General features: G+C 46.1%; 1 protein-coding gene across 1 annotated transcript in view; it reads left to right on the forward strand.

The window, feature by feature from the left end:
* The window catches only part of MMGT1 (membrane magnesium transporter 1), an 84,688-nt gene that overhangs the window by 46,795 nt on the left and 13,153 nt on the right, over positions 1 to 24,740 (forward strand). The window contains exon 3 of the mRNA XM_069212485.1: positions 7,249 to 7,352. Coding sequence (XP_069068586.1) covers positions 7,249 to 7,352 — 104 coding nt within the window. The remainder of the gene's footprint in view (positions 1 to 7,248; positions 7,353 to 24,740) is intronic.

Below are 24,740 nucleotides of genomic sequence, written 5' to 3' on the forward strand. Positions count from 1 at the left end.
CATGGGAGAATATCCTAGGGCACACTGTGTGAAAGAAAAAGGGAACAATCCTAATTTTCATTGCTAGCATGTACATAAACCACATTTGCGCATCTGCCACATGGTCTTCTGTACACACCTTCACAAAGACTGGATGGCTATCCAAGCCATCAAGGAAGCACAAGTGGGACAAAATGCACTAAAACGCTTGTTGGCCAATACGTATTAATTTCAACCTATTGTCTCAAGGAAATAGAATACCCCTACAAAATCATTGTATGGCATGTGAATCCAGAAAATATACACACTGCGAAACAAAATGTTTACTTCCCTCGAAAAGCAGTTTAGCAGCATTAACAATTTTCTGGATTCACCTGCAACCCTCCCGCCCCTTGAAAAGCAGGTGAATTTGGAACTGAATGAGCTATAGGAGAGGAACCAGACATTTGAGAAGGGGAAAAAAGAACCTGAAGTTGAAACCAAATGTTAGACTTAACACCCACAACATAAAACAAACATTTGCAATGCAATAGGTCTTGCATTTTCTTGAGTTAGAGCTATTGGCATTGTAAATGCAGAACTGGACTTTACTTGCCGCATAAATTGGATACTCCTGTCTCATAATTTAGTCTTTTCCTGCCATGTTTTGGTGGTCACTGGCAGGTACTGACATAAGAAATCACAAGCCCTTGAGGAGCGACTAAAAGACGACTGCACTACCTCTGTAAACGTCTGAACAGAAATTAGAAAATAAGGCTGGAAAAGTATTTTATTTTTATTTTAACAGAATGAAAAGTCTTGCAAGCATTCTTGCCTCACAATTCAAGAAGCAGAGCCGTCTGATAAGATTTAATGCCCCAATAAAGGAGCTAAGAAATGCCCAGTGTGCGATGCCCAGAGTGCTGGCAGAGAGGGGCCCTGGACAGAGAGACTCGAGTTGCAATGCGAGGCTAAGCAAGTTTCACATAATTGCTTCTAGGTTTAGCTACATTCTGCCAGAAAGGGCATATTGTGGCTTTCGTGAGCAGTGAGCTAAGCAACCGGGTGTTTCCTTGATAAAATAAGCATATTTTAGGAGCCATAGGTAAACAAGGACAGCCCTGGAATAAAGCCAAAACAAATGTCGGCGACATGGGAGGAGGTGTGAGGAACGGAATGCTACAATAAAACACAGGCAGCTACCAGCCTAAAACCCCCACAGTGACAGGGTAACACCAAAGATATAACAAATAGTCCCTCACAGCAATAGATAAAGAAAGCAAAGTAAAATGATACAGTAGTTGGTCACTGCTCTGAAACAGAAAAAGGAGGAAGAAAAAGGCAGAACTGGCCACTAACGAGGAAAAATATTTAAAGGACACTACAACCACCAAATGAAATCGCTTTAAGCCATAATAAGTATACTAAAAGTATACACTAGGTTGTACGCTTATGCTCAACCTAAAAAGAAAACAGCATGAAGGGACTAAGACAGTTTGTTACCAAGCCACTAGATGACAGTATAATGCTGAATATGTAAAAGCAGAAAATTCAAGCTACAAAATGACTCCTACAAGTAAGTAACCATTTTGATACTGGAGTTTGTTACTGGGTTCCATTGTAGCAATTAGTTGGTATTTACGTTTAAGGGTTAATTCTGAGATGCTCTTTAATTTATGTGCCTTCATATGGCTCTTTCTTCGTAGTAGTAAACAGAAATGTTTTCCTCAGAACTACTGTCTGCTGTTTTGCATCTGACAGTTTATGCTCATGGTTACACGCAACTTCTGTGTCACTCAGCTCTCTTGGTTGCTGTCTACTCAATTATAGTTTAGGACTAAAACACTATATAGTTAATGATAGAACTGAAACGCATTTAATATAAACATGCATACATACAATTGTTTGTAAACTTTTCAGAATTTCGCGCACATAGGCATCTGCTTTCTCTTAGCCTCTTGGTGGCAGTGAGGGTACCTTGGGATAACCTTGTACGTTACTACCTGTCCACACTGTCGTACGGTGGTTAGGAAATGGCATGAACTTGACACTGTTGGAGTTTGTGGTTTAATGAAAGCAAATGTATTCAAAATTCCCGGTTTGGAATTGTTTGCTAATCATAGGAAGCGGGGCAGGTGACGTTCAGTTTGTGCATATTTACACCTGTCATCCTTTTCAAATTAAGACTTGTTAGGGCTTGTGTACAGTTTCAGATGTTCAGGATATAGTTCTTGTGAATCATACCAATTTGTACAGTGTGCTTATGGCCAACCCTTTGCTTACCATTGGACGACTTTTGTCACTCATTTGCTTGCTTAATCAGTGGCTTTTCTTTCTCTTTTGTTAGTCCCTCTTACTATCCTTTTGAATGGCTTGTGTCTTCCCACGGTTTGCATTTGAGGAACTAATTATTTTTTTTCTTTGACACTCCATGAGCGTGCAGGCCTGCTTGTGACCCCCCCCCCTTGTGTGCTTCCTCGCCGCCCAATATCCAGTCACCCCAATTACTTTGTGTTGCTCCTTCCTTCCTTCCCCATGTCATACGTTGTGTTTTTTTTATTTATTTTTTTATATTCCTTATTCGGCACACGCCTCAAGCTCCTCTGTGGCTCCTCTGTGGCTCGCCTGTGTTGTCTTCTCCTCAGTTTCACATTCCACCCCCTGTGGAGTGTTAGGTAGCTGCCATTTGTTGTTGAGCAGCTTGGTTTTGTAAATGCACTTTTGTACACATTTAAACAGTAGCAAAAGAAGCAACAATGGTGGCATCTTGGTGACGTATGAGATGGGCTGCTATATAGCATCTCGACACGTTGACAGACCTCACATTCTAGCCCAGTTTCAAGACATTTGTGAGTTCATAATGAAATTATAGTATTCTGTTCTCTGGCTATTTAGTAACCATGTATCCTTGTTTCATAGCTTTTTTGCCAGAGAGTTTAAGTAGGTTTGTGAGGTAATAGGGCGTAGCGAGACGTTAGAGCGTTTTTGTTTGACATGTCCCTGTTTCAACTTGGAGTGTCTGAAAAGGTAGCCTGCCAAAAGCATGAAGAATGTGTGATCATATAAAGAAACGACTAGTATTGTGGTGGCTTGGAAGGTGGCTGTTGCAAGTCCATGAATGGTAAAAGCGATGTACGAGAAAGCAGAGCAGGTAAGTTTTTATAAAGTCCTTTATTCAAGTCCAAAGCAACAGAGCCCACAGCTAGTGCAACCTGAGCCTCAGTCAGCCAGCAGTAAACTGATTCAGAGGCTACACGAGGAAAGCTCCGACATTCAAAGAATAACACTGTACACTTCAACTTTAAAGCTAAACAAGTTCTACATAAGAATCCTTATCGCACTAAGCCGCTTGAGTGCAGTTCAGCAGTATTCTCATGCAAGGACTCGAGAGGGGCACGAGGACGGCAATAACGTTAAAGGTAGGACGGCAAAAAACATCGGCGGTGCAACAGCAGCTGTGCATTTGGATTGTGGTACATCTGGCCAAATTGCTTTTCCAAAGTCTAGGTAAGGCACACTTGGGGCACTTGCTGTAGATTTGAGTTGGTAAGAATAGACTTAATTTCCTTTAAAGTCTGTAGGTGAGAGCTTGGCGATTTTTGAGGCTCTGTGTATGAAATGTAACATAAAAATAGCCCAAGAAGATCTTTGTGGAAGAGAGAACCCCTTCCTGGGTCGGACATGCTTTCGAATTTAGGTGAGAAGAGTATAAATTGTCGTGTGGGTTTTTTTAATTTATTTTTTGTTTTTTTTGAGTGGGGGTGGCGGGGGATGTTGAGATGCAGAGAATTATTAGTCATCCACACTTAATTATTACATGTCACAGAGCTATGGTATCCTGGATTGAGAATTACACCACTAGAGTGAGTCACCACTCTAGTGGTGTAATGCTGTTCTTGTGCCTGGGCACATTGATCTCAAAGTACATTTTGAAGCGTATAGGTGCTAGAATGGAACCCAGAGGTATCACACAAAACGCTAACATTGATGGCAGCCAACTTCTGCCGTTTGAAATCGTGCCAGTAGAAAACAAAGACAAACCAATTCAGTATTGTCATTTGATTCCCATGGAGTGTTCCATTGTTGACAAAGGATCCCCAGGCCAATTTATCTTTGCCCTCCTGGTTTTGATTCTGGTCCTTTCCTCAAATACCATAAATGCTATTGTATATATGGGCTATTTCTAGGAACCAAACAGCATAGCAAAGGAGTGCCAGTGTAGGTTCTGCAGCGCTACGAAATCCTAGCTGTTACTTAATTGAATAGTGGATTTTGCACAAGAGGTCATTGGATGGACGTGACATAGGATTGAGAGGATGTCATCAGTGAGTAATGCGACTTTCAACATTAAATGACACATTTAGAATTCCAAACCTTAGTCAATGACCACACTAGTTTATTAAGAAGAATTATGAATTTATTTCCCTAGATTAACAATGCTAATGTCACGAAAAGAACTCTCAAACGCAAGTGATAAGCATATAGAATCAATAGCAGCTGATTAGAACGTCCTATATATATATATATATATATATATATATATATATATATATATATATATATATATATATATATATATATATGAATTTAATCAAAACAATCAAGCAAATAATCTTCAAAATAACACTGATTAACAACACCAGAATCAGTAACAATGGCAAAGTATGCATTAGTACAAACAATCAAAGTGTCAACATAAATCTTGAGCCTTTGAAGTTAATACCTTCACTAACCACGAATTGGCATCAACATGTTGGCTTTCATGTAAAAGAATTTAGGAACACAAATTTAGGAAAAACATACTATCTAAGGTTATTATAAGAAAACATTATTAATATGCAGCAGTCAAATTATAAATTGCAGCTGGTACCTGCAAAGCAAAAGAGACCTATCATTACGATTTTATACATTACCCATAGAACAACATGTAGTCTACTTCAGCAAAGGGACACAATCAGGTATGACTTCAGAAGATCGGGCCTTTCAACAGCTAAACCGACACTGCTCGTATGACTCGCACCATCAACAGAAACTCTTGGATACACAATCTCCTTTCTCCCTCGAATCTCATCATGGAGTCTTGCGTCATCTTTTCTGTAGGAAAATCCTACCCAGCTTGTTCTACTAATCTTCAAAAGGTTTATGATTGGTCAGTACATGGGGTAGTTATGATTCAATCAATAGCAGCTCTAATTGATAACCTAAATGTTATAACCTCTACGTCAACCAGGACATTTTTCATAACAGTAACTTTTCCTCTTCCATCTCATCTGTGGCTCCCTTGTTCCACCTCGTCTAAACTTTTCTTCTCAGGAAGAAACTTCTTACAAAGTATCATCTACTTCCATCCTCGAGGAAGAAACTACGTGTTAGTGACAATTTCAGTCAAAAGAACATTCAACTTATGCAGGAACTTGGTTAAACATGGCCTTGTAAGACATAACGCAGCAACCCACTAGGGGTAGCTGTGTACACGTCTATTAAACCATCTAGCAACTATGAAAAATAACCACAACGTTTAGTTAGTATTTTTGCTCAACTAAGAACAGAAATGAATTATGGCTACCATTTCCAAAAGTCACCCATTTTTGTATGTTAATTCACTATACAGTAAAATATTAAAATTATTAATAAAACATATTAGAAAGTTTGCACTCTCACATAGGCTCCTGAAATGTGGAGTGGATAAGAGATTGTGTGCACTTGAAGGTGAAGTGTTTTAGAGAGTGTGCACACTTGTGATTGTAAAACAGCACCTTTAGAGTGTGGCTCACAAGTCTGACTGTCAAGGGTTGCAGTATGTAGAGTTTTCTATTTTGGCTGAACCAGATACCGGTTTCATTTAAAAGTAAGGAAATATGACTAGAAGTTTGGCTGAAATGTCTTGTGCCAGAGCAATGTCCTACACTAGGTGAGGATCTCATTCCAGCGCATGGACGGGTGGTGTATGAGTACAGTTTGTTCCAGGGCAGTGCAGAACCCGCTGGATAGAATCAACCCGCCTGGGCTCCGAAGTAGGAGTCAAGGAAGAATTGGATACCAAATGATAGATTCTGCATTCATTACCTGTGAAGAAAAGAAGTATGCTCCTTGTCTGGTGACTATTGATGGTTTTGTGTGTGCATGATATGTTGTTCTACCTTTCCGACAGCTTTTCTTAACTAAGCAGCACAATTTTTAGGTTGAGCTTAGCAGGGCGGAAGCGCTGCTTTTTCTACGTGTTATCTATTTGGGTTTTTAAACAATCCAACCTCACACCCATCACCATCACTTGTTCGTGGGCTTGCCTTTTAAAAATCCTTTATCATCATTAGTAAACACTTTACGTTTGTCCTTCCTTGGGGCAGTCTTGTTATCGCCTTGGCCATTGACCTTGTTACATGGCTAATTGCACTTTTGCTGATACGTTTGACTGCGAGTGAACTTTTGTTTTTCCTTTTGTGATTCTCCTTCACACTCGTGGCGTAGCGCTTTGAATTGGCTTGCTTATGTGAAACTGTTTTAGTTTTCTTTTTCAATTTATGTGACAAGGAAAGTCCGGTTAGGAGTTTACAACACAAATAGTTCTAACTCGAGCAAATGCAAGTCCCATTGCATTACAAATGCGTGTTTGGATCAGTCGTAAAGTTGTAGTATGGTGGGTCCTGGACAGCAAGAGGATGAGGGATGTTGGTTAGTGGAATATTAAAAGTAAGTGTAGTAGTCGACTTTCTCATGTAGTGTTCCCGACCAGACAGCTAATGTACATACTGCAGAAAGGAACATGACAAACAGTAACAGAGTTCACCTTCAATACCACAGGGCTGCTGTTAAGTTTACGGTCGTCCTCATGTTTGACTACTCTCCAGGTGTTTCTAACTCCGTAAAATACCTGCAAACCTCATGATTCAGATTTGTTACTTGGCTTTTGCGCATTGGAAAACAAATACCAGTTTCTGGGTTTAAAGTTCCTGCATTCTGTGATGTAGTGCATGTGCGATGTTCTATAACTGAAAAATGTAATAAACAGATTTGATCCATAAAGTTCCTGCATTGTTATATTAGGATTCCCATTATTGAATTCCTTGGTTCATCCTGTTTTTTTTTTGTTTTTTTCTTTTCAAATTACTTTGTCTCAGTTGCGTGTATGACATTTGTGATTTTAATTTTGGGAACCATTTTTCTGTTCGAATACCAAAATCACTTGGCTGCTGCCATAAAAATTGATTGGAAATTATAAGTGAGGGCTTATATTTGTGTGTGATGGCTTTACTGTGCAGCCCTAAATGTTCACTTTGTTTAATCTTGCAGATAGTTCTTCAAACACTATTGGCTTTTATAGTGAGCTGCTATGGAATTGTACACATCGCAGGAGAATTTAAAGACATGGATGCAACTTCGGAACTAAAAAATAAGTATGCTTTCTTTTTATCAGTGTATGCTATAAGTATACTAGTTGTCATATTTCTAGCTATGTTTTCATTTTCTGTGAGTGAACTTATTTGACCATTTTGCAACCAACAGAATGGTAGATTATGTTGAAAAAGAGCACTTCATTTTCATTTTAGCTTAACCAAGTTATACCATTCTAATTTGTTATAATGTGATATGCTGTTCCAGCAGTATGTCTCCCTGTGTAATCTACACATCAGTAAAGTATACAGAGTTCTGGGCTAGGCCTGCCAGCTTATTTCCTGTGGTTTTGGTCTGCTTGCGCCAGCCTTGTACTCATTTTCCTGCTCTCTATTGATCTTGTTGTAATGTTCATTAATCTTACTGTTAAGGCACTCTCTCCATAATGTTCTGGGACTGTTGAAATAGGCATTCTATCATTAATTCTGTAATGGTAGCGCCGCACCCTAAGCCATGGGTAGCGAGTCATGTAGGTGTGACATAAGCACCTGTAGAGCTGCACATTGGTGAGGTCTGGAAGAGGGAAGAGGGCTCCCTTGGTTGCACATCCCTATCTGTGAAAGTAAATCTAAAATGTAGGAATTTAAAAAATGGATATACAAGCTCTACAGACAAGTGAAAATTTCATAGTTCCGCAAGTGGAGTGGGTTTTTCCAGATCCAATACTCTCTCCTCTTTAATATTAATCCTCCACAAATTATAGCCACATGGGCAAAATAACCAAGCATTTTTAGGTCTAACCTAACAGAGTGCACCTGTCTGGTTGCAAAAGACATTTTGTGGACTTACCAAGAACATAGGGTCTTGCAGCCTAGCATTGCTTGGCTCTACTGTCCTTCTCGTTTGTCTGCTTCATATTCAATGGCTTGCCTTTTCTATCGTGTCTGTCCCTCACCTGGATCGTGTCCGATTTACTTATGTTCTTCTGCTGGACTCTTCAATTGTATCCTTCCACAGCTCACTTTTAAGGAACTACTTTTTTCTATAGCCATAAGTACTCTGAGAGCGCATGTGATTCTCAGCTGCCATAGTGTTCTCTTCCCCTTTGAACTCTGCTCATGTGTGCCTCCCCTGCGACCCTCCATGATTGCTTTAATTTGTGTGCTTCTTCTCCCAGCTCCAGATTGCTCTCTCCCTAGCCTTCTTGCTTTCTCCCCCCCAACGCTCCACATTGCTTTCTCTGGTTTGCTTTTCTCTGTCCCCACCCGTGTCCCCAGTGTTGCTTCCCCAACCCTGTTTTCTCCCCAACTGCACCTCGATGCTGCTTCCTCCCTTGTTTTTTTCCCCCACCCACTTTAAAAAAACAAAAAACACTTTTTTCCATTTTATTTATCGATCAAACGCTGATCGGTAAACAAAGGCAAAGTGCTTGCGTCATTTTAAATGCTGTTCATCTTCTCCATTTCTTTTTTTGTGGTGTTGATGATATTATTATTATTATTATTTAACTTTCAGTCTTTGGCCATGCTGCAAAGCATCTAAGATGCTGTACAGCATCCCCAAAAACTGTTGACGAAGCTAACGGGTCCCAAAGAAAAGACTTATTGACTTTGTCAATGCATGTTTGTCATGGACCTCGACTACATACAGACTTTGCATCGTACTCCGGACTAGTGGGTATGACTGATTTGGAAGAGCATCTTGTTTACCATAATGAGGGTTCTCATTCAGTGGATCTCCATTGATGGTAGGCAGTGAATATTCGTCCACACTCTGCATCCCAAATCGTTATTTGATATTTACAGTTAACACTTACGATAGTCACATCTTGAAAATAAAATTCTATTTTTTAGTATCCTAATATTAGAAGGCAGTGTTGACCGAATTTCATTTCTTTCCTTAAAGACGCAGTTTCATTCTAAAATACCCACTAGTTTAGGATAACTGAACTGAAAAATACAAACTTCATTTAAAATGTGAGAGGAAAGAAAGGCAGCATAGTTGGATCACTGGAAGCTGGCAATGCGCTTTTAAGGAAGTGTTTGACACCACTATTGCATTGTATTTATTCAGCTCTTCGTATTACATTTCATAGCACCCAGGCACATTTTTATTGAGGTAGCACTCTACTCAATGGGAGGAGTGTGAGGTTGGAAGAAGGTTTTTATTGTTATCCTGTATGGGAACTGTTTTTTTAAATTTCTGAACACATCATTTAACAGTGTGATGGAGGAGGTCCTGTGATAGATTCACAGATCATGGTTGTAGCTAGCTGTCAATTATAATTTGCAGTGCAAGTAACATATTGTATTTATGCTTTTGTCATACTTTTCAGTCAATATCCCGTACTTAGTGCAGCAGTTAGGTTGCCCACTCTGAGTCTGGAGTGGAGGGGCATTGGCGGGAGAGAGACCCAGATCTATGTATTGTGTACATGAGTCATTTTTATATGGTTATGTCTGAGTTGTGTAGCATTTATTTAATAGAAGTATGATGGTTCACATCTATAAGGATGGGCACTAATAGTGTTCTGGAGTGCCAGCTGTGTGGTTAATTTCTCCACCCATAAGCTGCGTGTCCGTTTTGGTATTGCATGGCTAGTAAAAGTGGATTAATACTGGATTTCGTTTGACTGTGTACTCTGCAGTGCTTCTGCTTTTGTTATGGATGGTATTTCATGGCCCTGGAGTGAATATTTGGTATGTAGTCAGGACTGATAATCTCCAGTTATTAGTCCTTAATCCTGTCCACTAGGGTCAATAATGATGCTACCAGCACTCCTTAGGCTGCTGTGGGGATAGTGATGTCATCTAGTTGCAGAGATGTCTAAGTAGCTCGGGCCACTGATAGGTCTCCCCAGGGATGGTTTGAGGTTTATAAAAATCAAAATGGATGGCTGTGGACAGAGTATAATCTATAACTAAATGTGGGTCCAGCTGTTTTCAAATAATTATTTTTCAGTAGTAAAATTAAAGAGACTCTAGATTCTGCTCAAAACAACTAGATTCCAGTCCAAAGCAGGAGAGCATAATGGCTGGAAAGGAGCAAGGACAACTTCCCTCATATAGTTTGGGCCTGCACAAAGACTGTTTGGTTCCCCAAAGACTTGGATACCACCCTAACGACAAGATCCTAAAACAAGTGGCCCAGAGCTATAGGATCTATATTTGATGTGCTGAAGCAGCTAGTAGATTGATAAAGCCGGTCAGTTGTCAGCAAGATGATTCTTTTCAGTCATTCTGTTAAAATTGTGCAGTTTGTATTGCCCAATAAACACATTGTCCTTTAGGTCCAATATTTCCAAGTGTATGATCCACCTGGTCACCTTGACTCTCAGGCCTTGAGTATCCTGTTTAGGCTTTTGATGAGGGTTTCCCAGACATGCATATGATTTAATTGGTGATTTCACTGAAGGGGGAACTAGGATTACAGGTAACCTTTCCTTCAGTAGATGTCCATTGAAAACCATAAGTACTGAAGAGAATATCCATCCCACCTCTCAAAAAAGCAATTCCTAAGGAGAGGACACATTCCAAAAGCTGGTATACCTAGAACCGTTGTCCACTATATGAACCACTGTTTTAAATTTAGGGGCTAAATAGCTGAATGAAACAACCACAATTCACTCCAGCCACCTAATTCATATTCAATTGGGGTAAACAGATGCTGTGGATGGGGAAGAATTTTATTAGGACTGTTTACTACTTGATTTAAGGTCACATTTATGACACTTTTCTTTTTTTAAACGTAATTGCCTACCTGCTTTTGGGCCCTGGTATGCTTGTCGCAAGCAACTTCACATTATCTTACTTCATGCTCATGTTACATGCTTGAAATGAGGATGAACTATAGTTGAAAAAAACACTGAACAGGAAGCCTTAAACAGCTTTGAGATTTGCAGATGTCTTCTGGCACCAAACAGCGTGCTGAGCACTGCCAGAGGAGCAGGTGTTGAAAGGCAGTGATGGGGAAACCAAATCTAAAAACATAACCCCATACGTGCAATTGTTTCAATTCAGCAGACTGATTTGAAAGATGAGATATCAGAAAAAAACACTAAGAGCAGGAGGACAGTAATGAAATGAAATCTGTAATAAATATATAATAGAATCCACACGACTTGTAGCCCACTCAAGGCTTCACCTTCACATTTAGTGAATACCTGGATTGCTTTTCATCATTAGGTTAAGAAAGTCCTTCTTTTTGGCACGGTTACCCCCAGTTTTTGGCCGTTTTCAGTGTTCTTAGGCTGTTTCCATTGGGAGCCTTCTAACCTCGACCCCAGTGATTGTGCGCTCTCCTTTAAATATGGTTGTCTTGGTACTCTTTATATCCCACAATTGGCATACTGGTGTACTCTTGCAAGTCCCCAGTATATGGTATTTAAGTACCCAGGGCATTAGTACACCAGGGGTCTTCCATAGGGTGCAGCATGTATAATGCACCTATGGAAGCCCATGCAAACTTGTCTGCAGGCCTGCCATTTGCAGCCTATGTGAAAAGGTGCATGCACCCTTCCACTGCTAGCCACTACACCAGGACACTCACCCTTATGGTAGGCCCTTCCAGCCCTAAGGGCAGGATGCAGGTCCCCGTGTGTGTGCGCACCCCAGCAAGTGCAGAGGTGCCTCTACGAACTCCAGTTCCAATTCCCTCGACTTTGCAAGTGCAGGGAAGCTATTTTAGTGATGTACTAGCCATAGGTCGCTACCTGTGGTCCAGCTACATAATGGTAACTCAGAACCTAGGTATGTTTGATATCAAACATGTCGGTATCTTACTTCAATAGGGATGCCAGTATTGGTGGCATGATTCCATGCACTCTGGGGGCCCCTTAGAGGACCCCCAGTATTGCCTCTACCAGTCTTCCAGGGTCTGCTAGAAGCCTACTCTGCTGCAGCCCCTCATGCAGTATTCTGCCTTCCTACTGCTTGACCAGCTAAAGCAGGGGAAAGCAGAACAAAGGATTTCCTGTGGGAGAGGGGTGCATCCTCCTCTCCCTTGGAAATAGTTGTTAAAAGGCTAGGGAGGGGTAACCTCCCCACGCCACCAGTTTGCTTTGAAGGGCACATTTGGTGCCCTCTTTGGGTAATCCAGTTTGCACCAGTGCAGGGCCCCCCAGTCTGTGCTCTGACACGAAACTCTGCACAAAGGAAAGGGGAGTGGCCATGCCCATGTCCATGTCCATCACACCTCTCCCCAAAGGGTGGTGCCCAGAGCTCCTCCAGGAGGCCACTTGATTATACCATCTTGAAAACAAGATGGGCCAGAGGCCCTTGGGAGCATCTGACTTGTCAGGTTAGGCAAATTATGTCAGTGACCCCCTCCGATAGGTGGTCACCTCGCAAAGTGACCAAGCCCCTTTTTAGGCTATTTAGGGACTCCCATGCGGGTGGGTCCCCAAATGCAGTGTGCAAGTCTCCACCATGACTCCTCTGCAACAACCTATTCTACTCCCAGCCACCGGAACCGCTGCTGGACTTCACAGGAACTGAGCAAGACTGCAACGCCAAGACAACCTCTCCTTGCAACATTCTTTCCGCCACGCCTGTCGGCAACCTGCAGCATTTCCAGGGCTGTGAATTCTCTGGGATCGGCAGTTCTTAACTTGCACCAAAGAAGCAAGAAGGAATCTCCGTTGGAGTGAAAAAGTCACTTCCCTGCATCTGCAGGCACCTAAGGCAATGATGTCTGGCTTCTGAGATCTGCTGCCGTCTGGACCGTTGAAGATTCTCCAACACAGGTGGTGGTTCTGAAGGGTCCTCTTGGTCCTCTCTGCCTTCTCTCCAACTTGGGAGACAGTGAGCCCTTGCCTCTTCCTCCAAGACAGAACACCTGTGCACTGTGACTCTTGCAGCAACCAAGGCTTGTTCACTCCTTCTCCGAGGGATCCTTAGGCTCCAAGTAGTCCCGGCCCCAGTGCTCTACCTGTGCAAGGACAGTCTCATCTCTGCCTCCAAAAGGGGGTTTGCCTTGCCTATAGTAATCTAGTTTGGTGTTCCTGTAATGAAGTACCTTTATTTTTGCAACACTGTGTTTCCTTTCAAGTGTGATAAATTATTGTCTACTGTGGTATTGCAAGTGCTTCACACTCGTCCTAGATAAGTCTTGGCTGCTCACTAGAGAGCCCTGACTACCTAGCTATTGGAACACTATCTAATAAGGGTTGGCTGGACCCAGTATAAGGTGCAACATCATAGGTGTAACCACACACTGTACCAGTACCAGTATCTTCTGTGCTATAGACTGTTATATCTGGCACAGGGTTCACAAATCCTGAAGGAAAAATGATTAAAAAAATAAATAAAAATCAGTACACTACAGTGGTGCTTAGCCAGCCCCTGCTTCTCATGGCCTTCGCTTGCATGCAAGGTTGGGGTTGGCTGAATGTGATGGTTTGACAGCCTGGCCCTGCGATCATCACAGCAAATGCTGTGAACTGCAGGGTTTGGTCGCCCACTGTGGGTTGAGTACAGGCTTCGCTGTGGCCAGGCCCTGCCTCCAACCCTTAGTGCGCTAGGTCGAAGGCCATGAGTTGCAGAAGATGGCTGCATGTGGCAGGCTGAGCACAGTGCCTAGCTGTAGGAAGCCCTGTGGGCTCCCCCGAGTTGCCTGTAAATAAGAGGTTAGTGGTAAGGAACAGAGGGATATGTGGTGCATGAACAAAAAAAAACTAGAAATTCACTGAACTGTGTACTTTGCTTAAAATTTGAATGCTTTGACTTGAATGCTTTCGACTTCCAGGGTTTTCCATTTTGTACTTGTTCCTGTTTCTGGCTCTTAATTTTTTTTATATATACTTTCAACCACACTTCACAATTTTCCTTCTTTCTACACATGGCAGCACCGGTTTCCTGCAGAGAGTTGCAGTCTCAGCGGTCTAATCATTGGGTAGACCACCTTGGCATGTGCAATAACTGACAACAGTTTATCTTATGGACTCAATCCAGTTAAGTCCAAAATGATCCACAAACAGCTTCCTTTCTTGATTCCTTTTTTGGGGCAAACAAGCATGCCTCCTGTAGTTTTCATACCAACTATAGGTAGAATAGAATAGTTCCTCAAACACATCCACCAATCTAAATATTTGTTACTCATGTGAAATTGCAAAGAAATGGATATCTGCTCACTTTTGTGTTTCTGCCAGAGATAAAAGCACAATCCGTTCATCTCTCTTCATACCATCAAAATAGGTGACATTATTTAAGATCTTTCTTTAGAAGTGCTTTGTCACAGAAGCTTTGCTTAAACCTAGGTTAAAAACATTTATTACGGAAACCTCACCGCCCTCCCATCCCGCTGTAAACCTAAATAGAGAAGGTGAAAAAAGAGAAGGCGTGGTCGCCATATTTATATCCAAGGCAGTACCTTTTTAGGTCTTGCCCGAGGCGTCACCTGTGAGACATTTTAGCTCACCCATTCCTTACCATTGGTTGGCTTCACTTGCGTTCTCATTTATTTGCTTCTCATTGTTCAACACGTGCTTGTTTCATTTTTCTCTTAGTGTTTGTGCTCCTTGCGTAGTGTTCTTTAACTGTCATACACAAGGTACTTTTTAGTTTAGTTATAGCTCTCCATAATAATGCATATGTTTGCAGTCCCTCTCCCCGGCACTGCATCGTTGATTTGGCCAGTCCACTTTTTTGTATAACTTTTATTGCCTGCAGCACCCTGCCACATTGTTGCTTGTGTCCTCCCACTGTGTCCTGACAGTCTTCTGACCCAACCTTCTTCATGTAGCGGTGGACAAGTTTTATCGATTTTTAACATGGTGTCTACTTCCTGTACCCATACCGGTTTGAAATAAAGTGACCGAAGGGATGCAACTGCAGGGGGATACATACATACAGGCAGGTGTCCTTAGAGCTGGACGACTGCACTGTCTTCTCATTGAAGGCAGATCTCTCTAGCCCACCCTGAGTACGGGTTGACACACACACACACACACACACACACGTACACGTAAACACACACACACACGTACACGTAAACACACACACACGTAAACACACACACACGTAAACACACACACAGGCGCACACGTAAAGCATACAACCAAAATGCGCATGCACACAATCCCGTCCAGAATACAAACCCATGCTTGTACACTCAACCATAGACAAAAACACTCATAAGCACATGCACTCACAAGCATAGTGCGCAGACAGCCATACACCCACTGGCACTCACTCACTCCCGCAAACAGGCCCACTTACTCAGACATAGTTCTTAAGGTGCCCTCATTCCATCCTCCTCCGGTCTGTCTTGCTGCCCCTCTTAGTGTCGCTCGTGTTGCTTGCCCCCTCCCACTGACTGTCTGTCCTGTTCTCAACTGCCATAACGAAAAAAAGTGCTATTGTGTTGCCAGCAGTGGCGTAGCACTTTTTTCCTAACTTTATTAGCTGGGAACCTTGTTGTGTTGTTGCTCACACCCTCCCACTCTGTTCCATGTTGCTTGCACCTCCCATCCAGTCACAAAAAAATTTAACAAAGCCAAATACACTACATCTGTTTGCCTTTGTCAACGTTGTTTTTTTACCCATGTTGTAGAGTAGCACAGCTGCTGTGCAGCATGGCCGAGTGACTTGACCACGTCACAGCGCTTTTTTATTCCTTTCAGCCACAGCCCTGCTGCTGTGCAGCATTTCTAACTAAAAAAGTCAAAGCTAATAGGTCTCTCATAAGTAAGACCTACTGGTTGCCAGTGCTTGCACTGGCCTTCCTTCTCTAATAGATTCAGAAATTATTATTAAGGATATATTTAATGATCTCCATGCATGTTGATTGAGCCCCCAACTTCCCCGTTTAAGGCCTTTGCTGACGTTCTAGTTGAATTCACTACCTTAAAACCTTTTCTGTTTATTGTTTGGGACCTGAACATTCGAATGGACAACTAAAATGGCCTTCAGTCTAGTAATCTTGTTTCTCTGCTTTTGCCTTGCTTGTTTCAACAATATATGAAGTCTGCGATGCGCTCAGCACCACATATATTAGACTTACTCATTTACCGGAAAGTGTATATTCCATTTGCAGGCCATTTCTTCCGCCTGACCCAGTCACTATTAACATGTAGACCAAACATCCTACAGCCTTCTCTCCCTTGTTATCCAACCAGCCATCCGTTCGAACTACTCGTCATAGGTTTCGTAACTAATGCTGAAAGTCAATAGGTTAGATCTAAATTATTTATCTACCACAACTGATGCCCTTAATAACATAGCCTCCGGGATACTTGTACAACAGTGTTCTGCAGGTAAATCCGCCCCCTGGTTCAGACAAAATGCGTTAGAAGAGCTCCTTGTTTACAAAACTAATCAAGGCAGCCAGGAAAACCTGCTTGTATAACTGTAGTTTACTAGCGTTCAACACTCCAAAAATAAGTTTTTACAACTATAAAAACTTTGTAGCAATGTCCTACCTTCCCATAATTCTAACACCTTCTGTGAAGAATTAAGTGATTTATTTATGACCAAAATCTCAAAAATTGGACCATGTGTTGCTAGTTCTACTTTCTCGAAGGGACTCTAACAAATACTTGCGTTTAAACTTAAGGATAATTCTTCCTCACTCCCAGTAATGAAGCAATGCAAATCCGGATGCCCTTTCCATTCTAGATCTATTAAATCTATACCGAAACTGGGTGATTTTGCCCAACGCTCTGACACCTCATTATAGCTTACATAAAGATGGGCATTGTCCCGGAACTGCTTAAGCCAAGAGGTCTTGCTTTTGGGATCTGTTGGCTTTGCCAGTGCATTTTAGTTGTGCACCACACCATAATGCTGTGGTGCATGGCTAAATAAGGAAAAAAGCATCTTGCCTCATTTGGTGGGAGTATGCACCATCCACTCGGATCAACAATCCTTTTTTTTTAAATTTTTTTTTTTTTTTCTTGAGGTGCAATACAGATGGAGAGGCAAGGATGCAGCACATGGGTGAAGTGGGTGACACATCACAGACAAAGCGGGTGAGGGGAAGCAATACTAATCGTGCTTGAAGCAACTTGGGGGGCATCGGGTGAGAGCAACATGGGAGTGGAGAAGCATACGGGTGAGAAAGCAGCACTGAGAGGAGAGAGATAGGAAAGAACCACACTTGCAATAGACTGCATTGTGAAGAAAGGAAGAGAAGCACAATAGGGAGGAACCTGAAAAATGCATGCATTCTAGGGGAGTACTGTTAGACCTGACAGCCTAAGGGTGGTCGTTCCTCAACTTTTTGCTTGCCTGCCTCCCTCTGCTTTTCTGACACTGTTTTTGCTGGTTTTAGGACTTTGCGCACATTACCACTGCTCTCTCTCCTAAACATGGTAACATTGGTTACAACCCAATTGGCATATTTAATTTACCACTAAAGTGCTCTACATGTGCCCAGGGCCTATAAATTAAATGCTACTAGTTGGCATGCCGCACTTTGTGCCACTCACGTAAGTAGCCACTTAACCATGTCTCAGGCCTGTCATTGCAAGGCCTGTGTGTGCAGTTTAACTGCAACTTTTCGACTTAGAATTTAAACTACTTGCCAAGCCTTAAACTTCAATTTTATACATGTAAGTCACCCCAAAGTAGGCCCTAGGTAACCCTTAGGGTAGGGTGCTATGTAAGTAAAAGGCAGGACATGTACTTATGTGTTTTACATGTCCTGGTAGTGAAAAACTCATATTTGTTTTCTACTACTGTGAGGCCTGCTCCTCTAATAGACTAGCATAAGAACTACCCTCATACTTTTTAGTGGTAGATTCCGATCTGAAAGGAGTAGCCATGTCATGTTTAGTATTGCCAGAATGGTAATAGAAAAACCTGCTCATTGGTGAAGTTGGATTTAATATTACTATTTTAGAAACTTAAATTTTGCTATTTTAGAAAGAGGGCATTTCTCTGCACTTACTACCATCTGTGCCTTACAGCCTGTCTCCAATCCACGTCTGGTCTGTGTTGGTTGACAGCTCCCCTTGTGCATTTCACCCAGGCAGCCATAAACATAAGACACTCTGTCACAGCTGCATACTGGATGGGTCTCCCTGGAAAGGAAGGATGGAGGGGCTCTCTTACATTTCAAAGGCCAGTGGCATTCCCTCACATAAAGGACTGATAACCCCCCACAGTGATCCAGGCAGACAGGACTGGGCTGAAAGGCGACCTTGTGCACTTCAAAACAACTCTTTGAAGGTCCCCCACTTTTTTTTTTTTTTATTAAAACTGCTTTATTGATTTTATTGCAGAACCAAAAGACAACACAGCATAACACCACTGGTCACAATTTACCTCCTCCGATAGAACACTACACAGATAAGTCGTATTCACTGGACTTATAATCTCCATAAAGTCTTAGGTGCACCTCCCCAGCTCACACCAAGGGATCACGCCCCGTGTCGTCCTCCCAGGATCCCATCCATCTCCCCACAACCGCTCATATTTAGCCGGACAACCCCGTGCTTCATAAACCAGTTTTTTCTTGGGAGGCGCACCAGTCCATCCCGCAGGGCCACTTCGCCAGCGCAGGGGCCGACTCCGCTCTCCAGCCTGAGGCAATATCCCTTTTGCCCGTCAAACAAGCCATTCCTACAAAGGTGCGCTCTGCCCTGCTGGAGCCCACTCCCTCGAGCACTCCCAGCAGGATGGGTAAGGGGGGTGGGCTCAATCTCCTCCCACAAAACTCTGGACACCTCTGCTAACACTGCACACCAGTAAGCAGTGATATCAGGACATGTCCATACCATATAAAAAAAAAAGTCTGCAGACTGGCACGCACACCGTGGGCACCCCGCTTGCCGCCTAAGGCCGGCTGTGTGCAGCCTTCTGGGGGAGAGGTACGCTGCATGAAGAAAATATGTCTGCACCAATCTCAGTCGTGAGGTCATTGTCAACAGTCTTGGTGCCATCAGGGCGTCTCTCCAGTCCTCCTCCGTCATCGGACCCACACAGTGCTCCCATCTTGCTCGAAGCTTATCAAGTGGATGCGATGTATTAGTGATCAACATGCGATATATACGCGCTACCCCTCCTTTGCCTAGGTGTCCCATAATTGTCTTGTATTCTACAGGGTTGAATTCTGGGTGAACCGAACCAGCCTGGAGGTGCACCTGAAGGGCATGAGCTGTAAGTGCATATGGAACTGGGTCTGGCTGAGCGAGAATTGCTGTTGAAGTTCCTGGGAGGACCACATGTGTGTGCCCGCCCAGATGTCTCCGACTGAAGATATCCCAATAAGATCCCACTTATGGAACCCCTGGAGCACCGAGACTTCCCTCAGCCAAGCACCCTGCCATAATGGGGTTTGTTGGGTAAGCCACCACCACCACCCCGCCGCTCGCTGCGCCACCTTCCACCCTGTAAGCACCACCCTTGTCACTTCGGGAATCCCACGTGGCACAGGCTCCCCGTAGAGCATCCTGAACAAGTCAGGGAAACAGACAGTCAGGAGCTCCAGCTGATATGCGGGGTCTGTCTATCCACCCCCCAGCCTGTCGTTAATTACCAGCAGGTGCATCGCCAGGTGCTAAAGGTAAAGATTGGACATCCCCAGGCCACCCTCATAGACATCCCGCTGACAGACCTGAAGCGCCAGGCGCGGACGAGATCCATGCCACAAAAACTGTCGCGCTGCTGCCTCCATGTCGGCGAACCACCGTTTGGGAACATGATAGGGGAAGTTTTGAAGTAAGTAAAGGAACCAGGGGAGTACCATAATCTTATATAGTGCAATCCGCCCGAGGGTGTTGAGCGGAAGGGATCTCCTTCTTTGGAGGTCTTCCCTGACCCGCCTGGTTAGAGGCTTGACATTCAAAGCCCATGCCAACTCCTGCAACAGAGCTATTTGGATCCCCAAGTACCGGAAGCTGTTTTGTTTAATAGGAATGCTGTGCTGCCAGTCATAACAATCCCTAGAGTGATTGAGCGGGATCAATAAAGATTTACTAGGATTAACCACCAGACCTGACGCCTCTGTGAACAGTCCCAAAAGCTGCAGTACCCTGGGACCACTGCTGGCCGGATTAGCCAGCTACAGAAGGACATCGTCTGCATACAACGCTATACGGTCCTCCCTCCCGGTGGGCCACGACCATCCTTCAACCAGAGTGTCCTCCTGAATTAGTTTCGCCAGCAGCTCCATCACCAGACCGAAGAGGAGCGGGAAAGGGGACAACCCTGGCGGGTCCCCCTGCAAATGGGGAACCAATTTGAGACAGCCCGTTGACCTGCACCCGGGCTGACCGAGTAGAATAAAGGAGGCCCACTAAAACACAGAACCGTGGCCCGAGCCCCATCCTTGCAAGAACGCAGCTTAGGTACGACCAGTCTACCGTGTCGAATGCCTTTTCAAAGTCCACCAACAGAAGTGCCAGCGGAGGGGTAAGAAGGGCCCTGTGAGCCAGTCACGTGCAAGCGCCTAATACAGTGCTGAGTACTTCTGGCAGGCATGAAACCGCACTGGTCCTGGGGAACCAACGCAGGCAGCACCCTCTTCAGTCTCTGGGCCAATACTGGGAGAACATTTTGAGCTCTGTATTGAGGAGCAATATGGGGGCGGTAATAGACAGTGAAGCTCTGCGCAATCTCACTCTGGGTCCGCGAAACAGCACCTGAGTTGTCGACTATCTCCGGGACCACCCTGTCTACCACCCTGTCTACCACCCTGTCTACCATCGGTCTGGTCGCAATCCAGTGCAAGAGCTTGCCATTTTTGTCCCCCCACCCGTACACACGGGCTACAGAGGCTCGTCACACATGTTTTGCGGTCTCCAGCGTTATATGTTTAATTTCCTCACGGACCAGGGCCAGCTGCCATGTGACCTCCACACCCGCCGACCTGTCAATTTGGCCTTCCAGGCACAGCCCTCACCTCAAGTACCGAAATGTTATGGTTGCGTGCGCACTCCCTTGCTCGGAGGAGCTGCCTGGCCTGCCCCCTGACTGTGGCCTTACAGGCCCCCCAAAGGATGCCCGGTGACGCCACGAATCCCAAGTTATGCGTAGAAAACTCGGAGAGCTGATCGCCCAATTCCTGGGCGTACTCGCCGTCCTGCAGACACCAGGCGTTGAGTCGCCACATCGGTTGTTGGCCAGGGCTCCCTCCGTCTAAACAAAGGAGAAGTGGTGCCTGATCCGATACCCCATGAGGGAGGATCTCCACTCCCGTGAATCGGGGTACGTCGAAGGCGGGTGCTAGAAAAAGATAAATTTGTGCGCGAGTGTGGTGCGCCACTGACGTATGGGTATACTGCTGTAAACGGGGGTGCCAAACCCACCACACGTCGCAAAGACCCAGACCGCCCATCCATCTTCGCATACCGGACGCTCCCACCCTGCAACTCGAGGACGGGGGCCCAGTGACATCAACCTCTGGGTGCACAACAGAGTTAAAATCCCCTCCCAGCACTCAGACCCGCGGGAAGTCCTGCCATCACCTCCCCAAGGGACACCAAGAAAAACACTCGGAAGATTAATCAGGTGCCCTCCAAGCAAACCGGACACCACCTGCGGGTCAGCCCGGGAATCTGCTACCACCAGCGGCAAGGAACAGTGCAGCAAGATCGCCACTCCTCTCGAGCCCCTGGAAAATCCAGCATGATAGACTGTCGTACCCCCCCATATAAGCACCGGGCACCTAATACCCAACAGATGGGTTTCCTGGAGCAGAACCACAGACTGGATAGACCTGCGGATAGAGGAAAAAAACGCGGACCGTTTAATTTTTATCTAAGAGCCTATTTACGTTCCATGAGAGGACCCGTTTAGACTGTTCCAGCGTAGGTACTTGTGTGACAGATTCCCGTGTAGTGCCCTTACTTTAGCCTCCCTTTGTGACCAATGGACCAAACATAGAAAAACATATGCGCCCAACCATAGGCAACGATGTATGAACAATCCCAACCAGCCCCCAACTGCCCCCTCCCCATACTTCCAACCCCGAAGCATCTGTCACCCAAAACTGTGAATACAGAGGGTCAACAGTAAGCGTGGAGTGGTGGACCCCTCCTGCATGTCGGGGAATTGCAATACAGACCTTTGCCGCTCCAAGTCCAATGTCGCACAGACATCGACGCCCGTACCCTCTCCTTCAGCACAGAGCCCCGAGGGATCAGCCACAAGAAATCTGAGGGGACTAGCTGAGGCGTTCGCCCTCCTGGGCCGACACCTGACCCTCGCCGCCAAGGCCCTCTGGCGTCGCCTCGTCCTCTGTCAACCCTCAGGCCGCCCGCTCTGCCTCGGCGGGACCGGGTCCACCTGCACCCTCCCTCCCCTCCCCCGGGAAGCCGGTGGGAGTGGGTGCCCGCCTCTCCCCGCCCAACCTAGGAGAGTTCCTCCGGGCCATCCGGTGCTCCTCCGTAAGCCAGTCCCAAGCCGCCTCCAGGGACTCAAAGAAGAAGGATTTTCCGTTGAGGAGACCCTTGAGCCGAGTGGGGAAAAGGAGCATATAGGTCAACTGCATCGCCCGGGGCTTCTGTTTGACCCCTTCATAGGATCGCCTCCTGGCCTGCACCTCCCGGGTATAGTCGGGGAATATGAGGATCTTATGGTTGTCCCAGTGAAGGTACGACTGCACTCTTGCGCGATCATTGGCCTCCGGGGGCCAGGGCACTAGGGCTCTAAGCTTGTGTGTTCAATGGCGAACCAGGGGGAGTTTCTGGGCGGGGACCCACAACTTTATCCAGCTCTCCAAGAAGTCAATTGCGCATCTTTCCTCTGCGTCTTCGGGAAATCCCACAAAACTAAAGTTATTGTGCCTGGCTCGATTTTCTGCGTCCTCCGCTCTGTGATGTAGCTTACCTGGATGCGTTTGCAACTGCGCAACCTTGACTTTAAGATTTGTAATCTCGTCTTCGGCCTGAGAAACGCGGTCTTCCACCTCCTTGATACGACCCACCGCGGTTTGCAAATCTTGCTGCAGAAGGCCCACGTCTTCACGCACCTCTCCGACTTTGGTCTCGACAGCCAACTGTGAGGATTGGGTGGCCTGTAGAATGGTGTGGACCCCATCGGCCGCTGTCGCCTCGGGGGTCGCGGCACCCACCTCCCACAGGGATGTCTGTTTGGCAAACTGGTCAATACGCTCCTGGGACGCCGGAGGTTGCTTACTTGCTTTGTCCTTCCCCATCGCCGTCTTCGGACCCGTAACCGCGAAATGTGCCAAGCTGCTCCCAGGGCCCTAAGTCTGAGCCCCGGGGGCCACCACAGTGTCAGACCCGGCTCACTGGGGTCCACAAAAGATGCTTGCCAAGGGCGCCCCCCCCACTCTGGGACGGTTTGGGTGGCCGCAGATCTCTCTGGGTGCTGGCACCAATCCGACGGGCGTGGGTCCAGACTCCGGTCTCTGGCAACAGCCACGTTTCTCTTCTCGCAGCACTTGCTGCCCTGCTCATCCCTGCGCCTCTCTCCACACCAGCATCTTCAGGGCGCTACAGCTGATCTGCTGCCCAAATGCACCACCACTGCACCTTCCTTTCCACTCAACTGTGGGCCTAAGGGCCCTTGGTCCCGGGCCAGACCGGCAGCCCCCAATTCTGCACTGCTCCGGCGGGGCCCTCATATGTCCAGGGGGGCACCGGGCCTCAAAGCGTCAGGGGCCCGACAGCACCCCGCAGCGCCGGCCCCCACTCGCCAGTCCACGAACGGCCCTCAACCCCAGCCCCCGTCCTCGCTCCGGGAGGGGAGGGTTTGAGGAAAGGGGAAGAGAAGTCCAGGCGCCCCCTGGGGCCTCCACCGCACTCTCTCTCCGCCACATGGCGGCCGCGTGGGAGCGGGCATGGTCCTCCTGCCCCTCCCTCTGGCCGCGCTGCTCGGGAAGCCCCCCACTCCTAGGGGGGCCGCCGGCCCAACTCACCGGGCGCAGACGACAAGGCCTGGCAAACTGCACGGAGAGGCCCGACCACACACGCGGCACGGGCCTCAACCCCTCCACCATCCGGCCCTTCACTCACCGGCTGCGGCTCAGGCAGCCTCCCGTGGCCCGGGCAGGTTTCCTTGCTGCCTCCCCCACCCAGGGGAGGCGAGTATCTGCAGCCCGATCTCTGCTCCCGGTACCCCACCAACACGGGGCGCCACTCGGGAAGTGCTTCTGCACCGCCCGGGAGGCTGCCGCTCCCCGGGCGGGCACGCTGCAAGCCCGCGGGCCTCTCCCGCAGGCCCCAGGCGCCGGGCCCAGCCCACGAGGCCTGACACACCCCCAGATCTCCTGCGTGGGGCTCCGGCCAACTGCTCGCCCCTGCCGCTCCCCCAACTCACGGGGAGCTGGCCGGGACCCAGAAACTTCTCTGGGTGGCCGGCCCTAACAGGGCGGATGACGGAGGGGTCCGGAGCACTCCTAGAGTGCGACCGCCATCTTGACGCCCATAGCCACGCCCAGTTCCCCCACTTCTAAGGCATTTTTGGGAATATAAACTGGGTCTCTGACCCTACCAAATCAGACATTTCAGGATCTACACCTGAACTCTGTCAGAGGAGCTGCCT

This window comes from Pleurodeles waltl, chromosome 2_1 (assembly GCF_031143425.1).
Source record: "Pleurodeles waltl isolate 20211129_DDA chromosome 2_1, aPleWal1.hap1.20221129, whole genome shotgun sequence".
Classification (NCBI taxonomy): Eukaryota; Metazoa; Chordata; class Amphibia; order Caudata; family Salamandridae; genus Pleurodeles; species Pleurodeles waltl.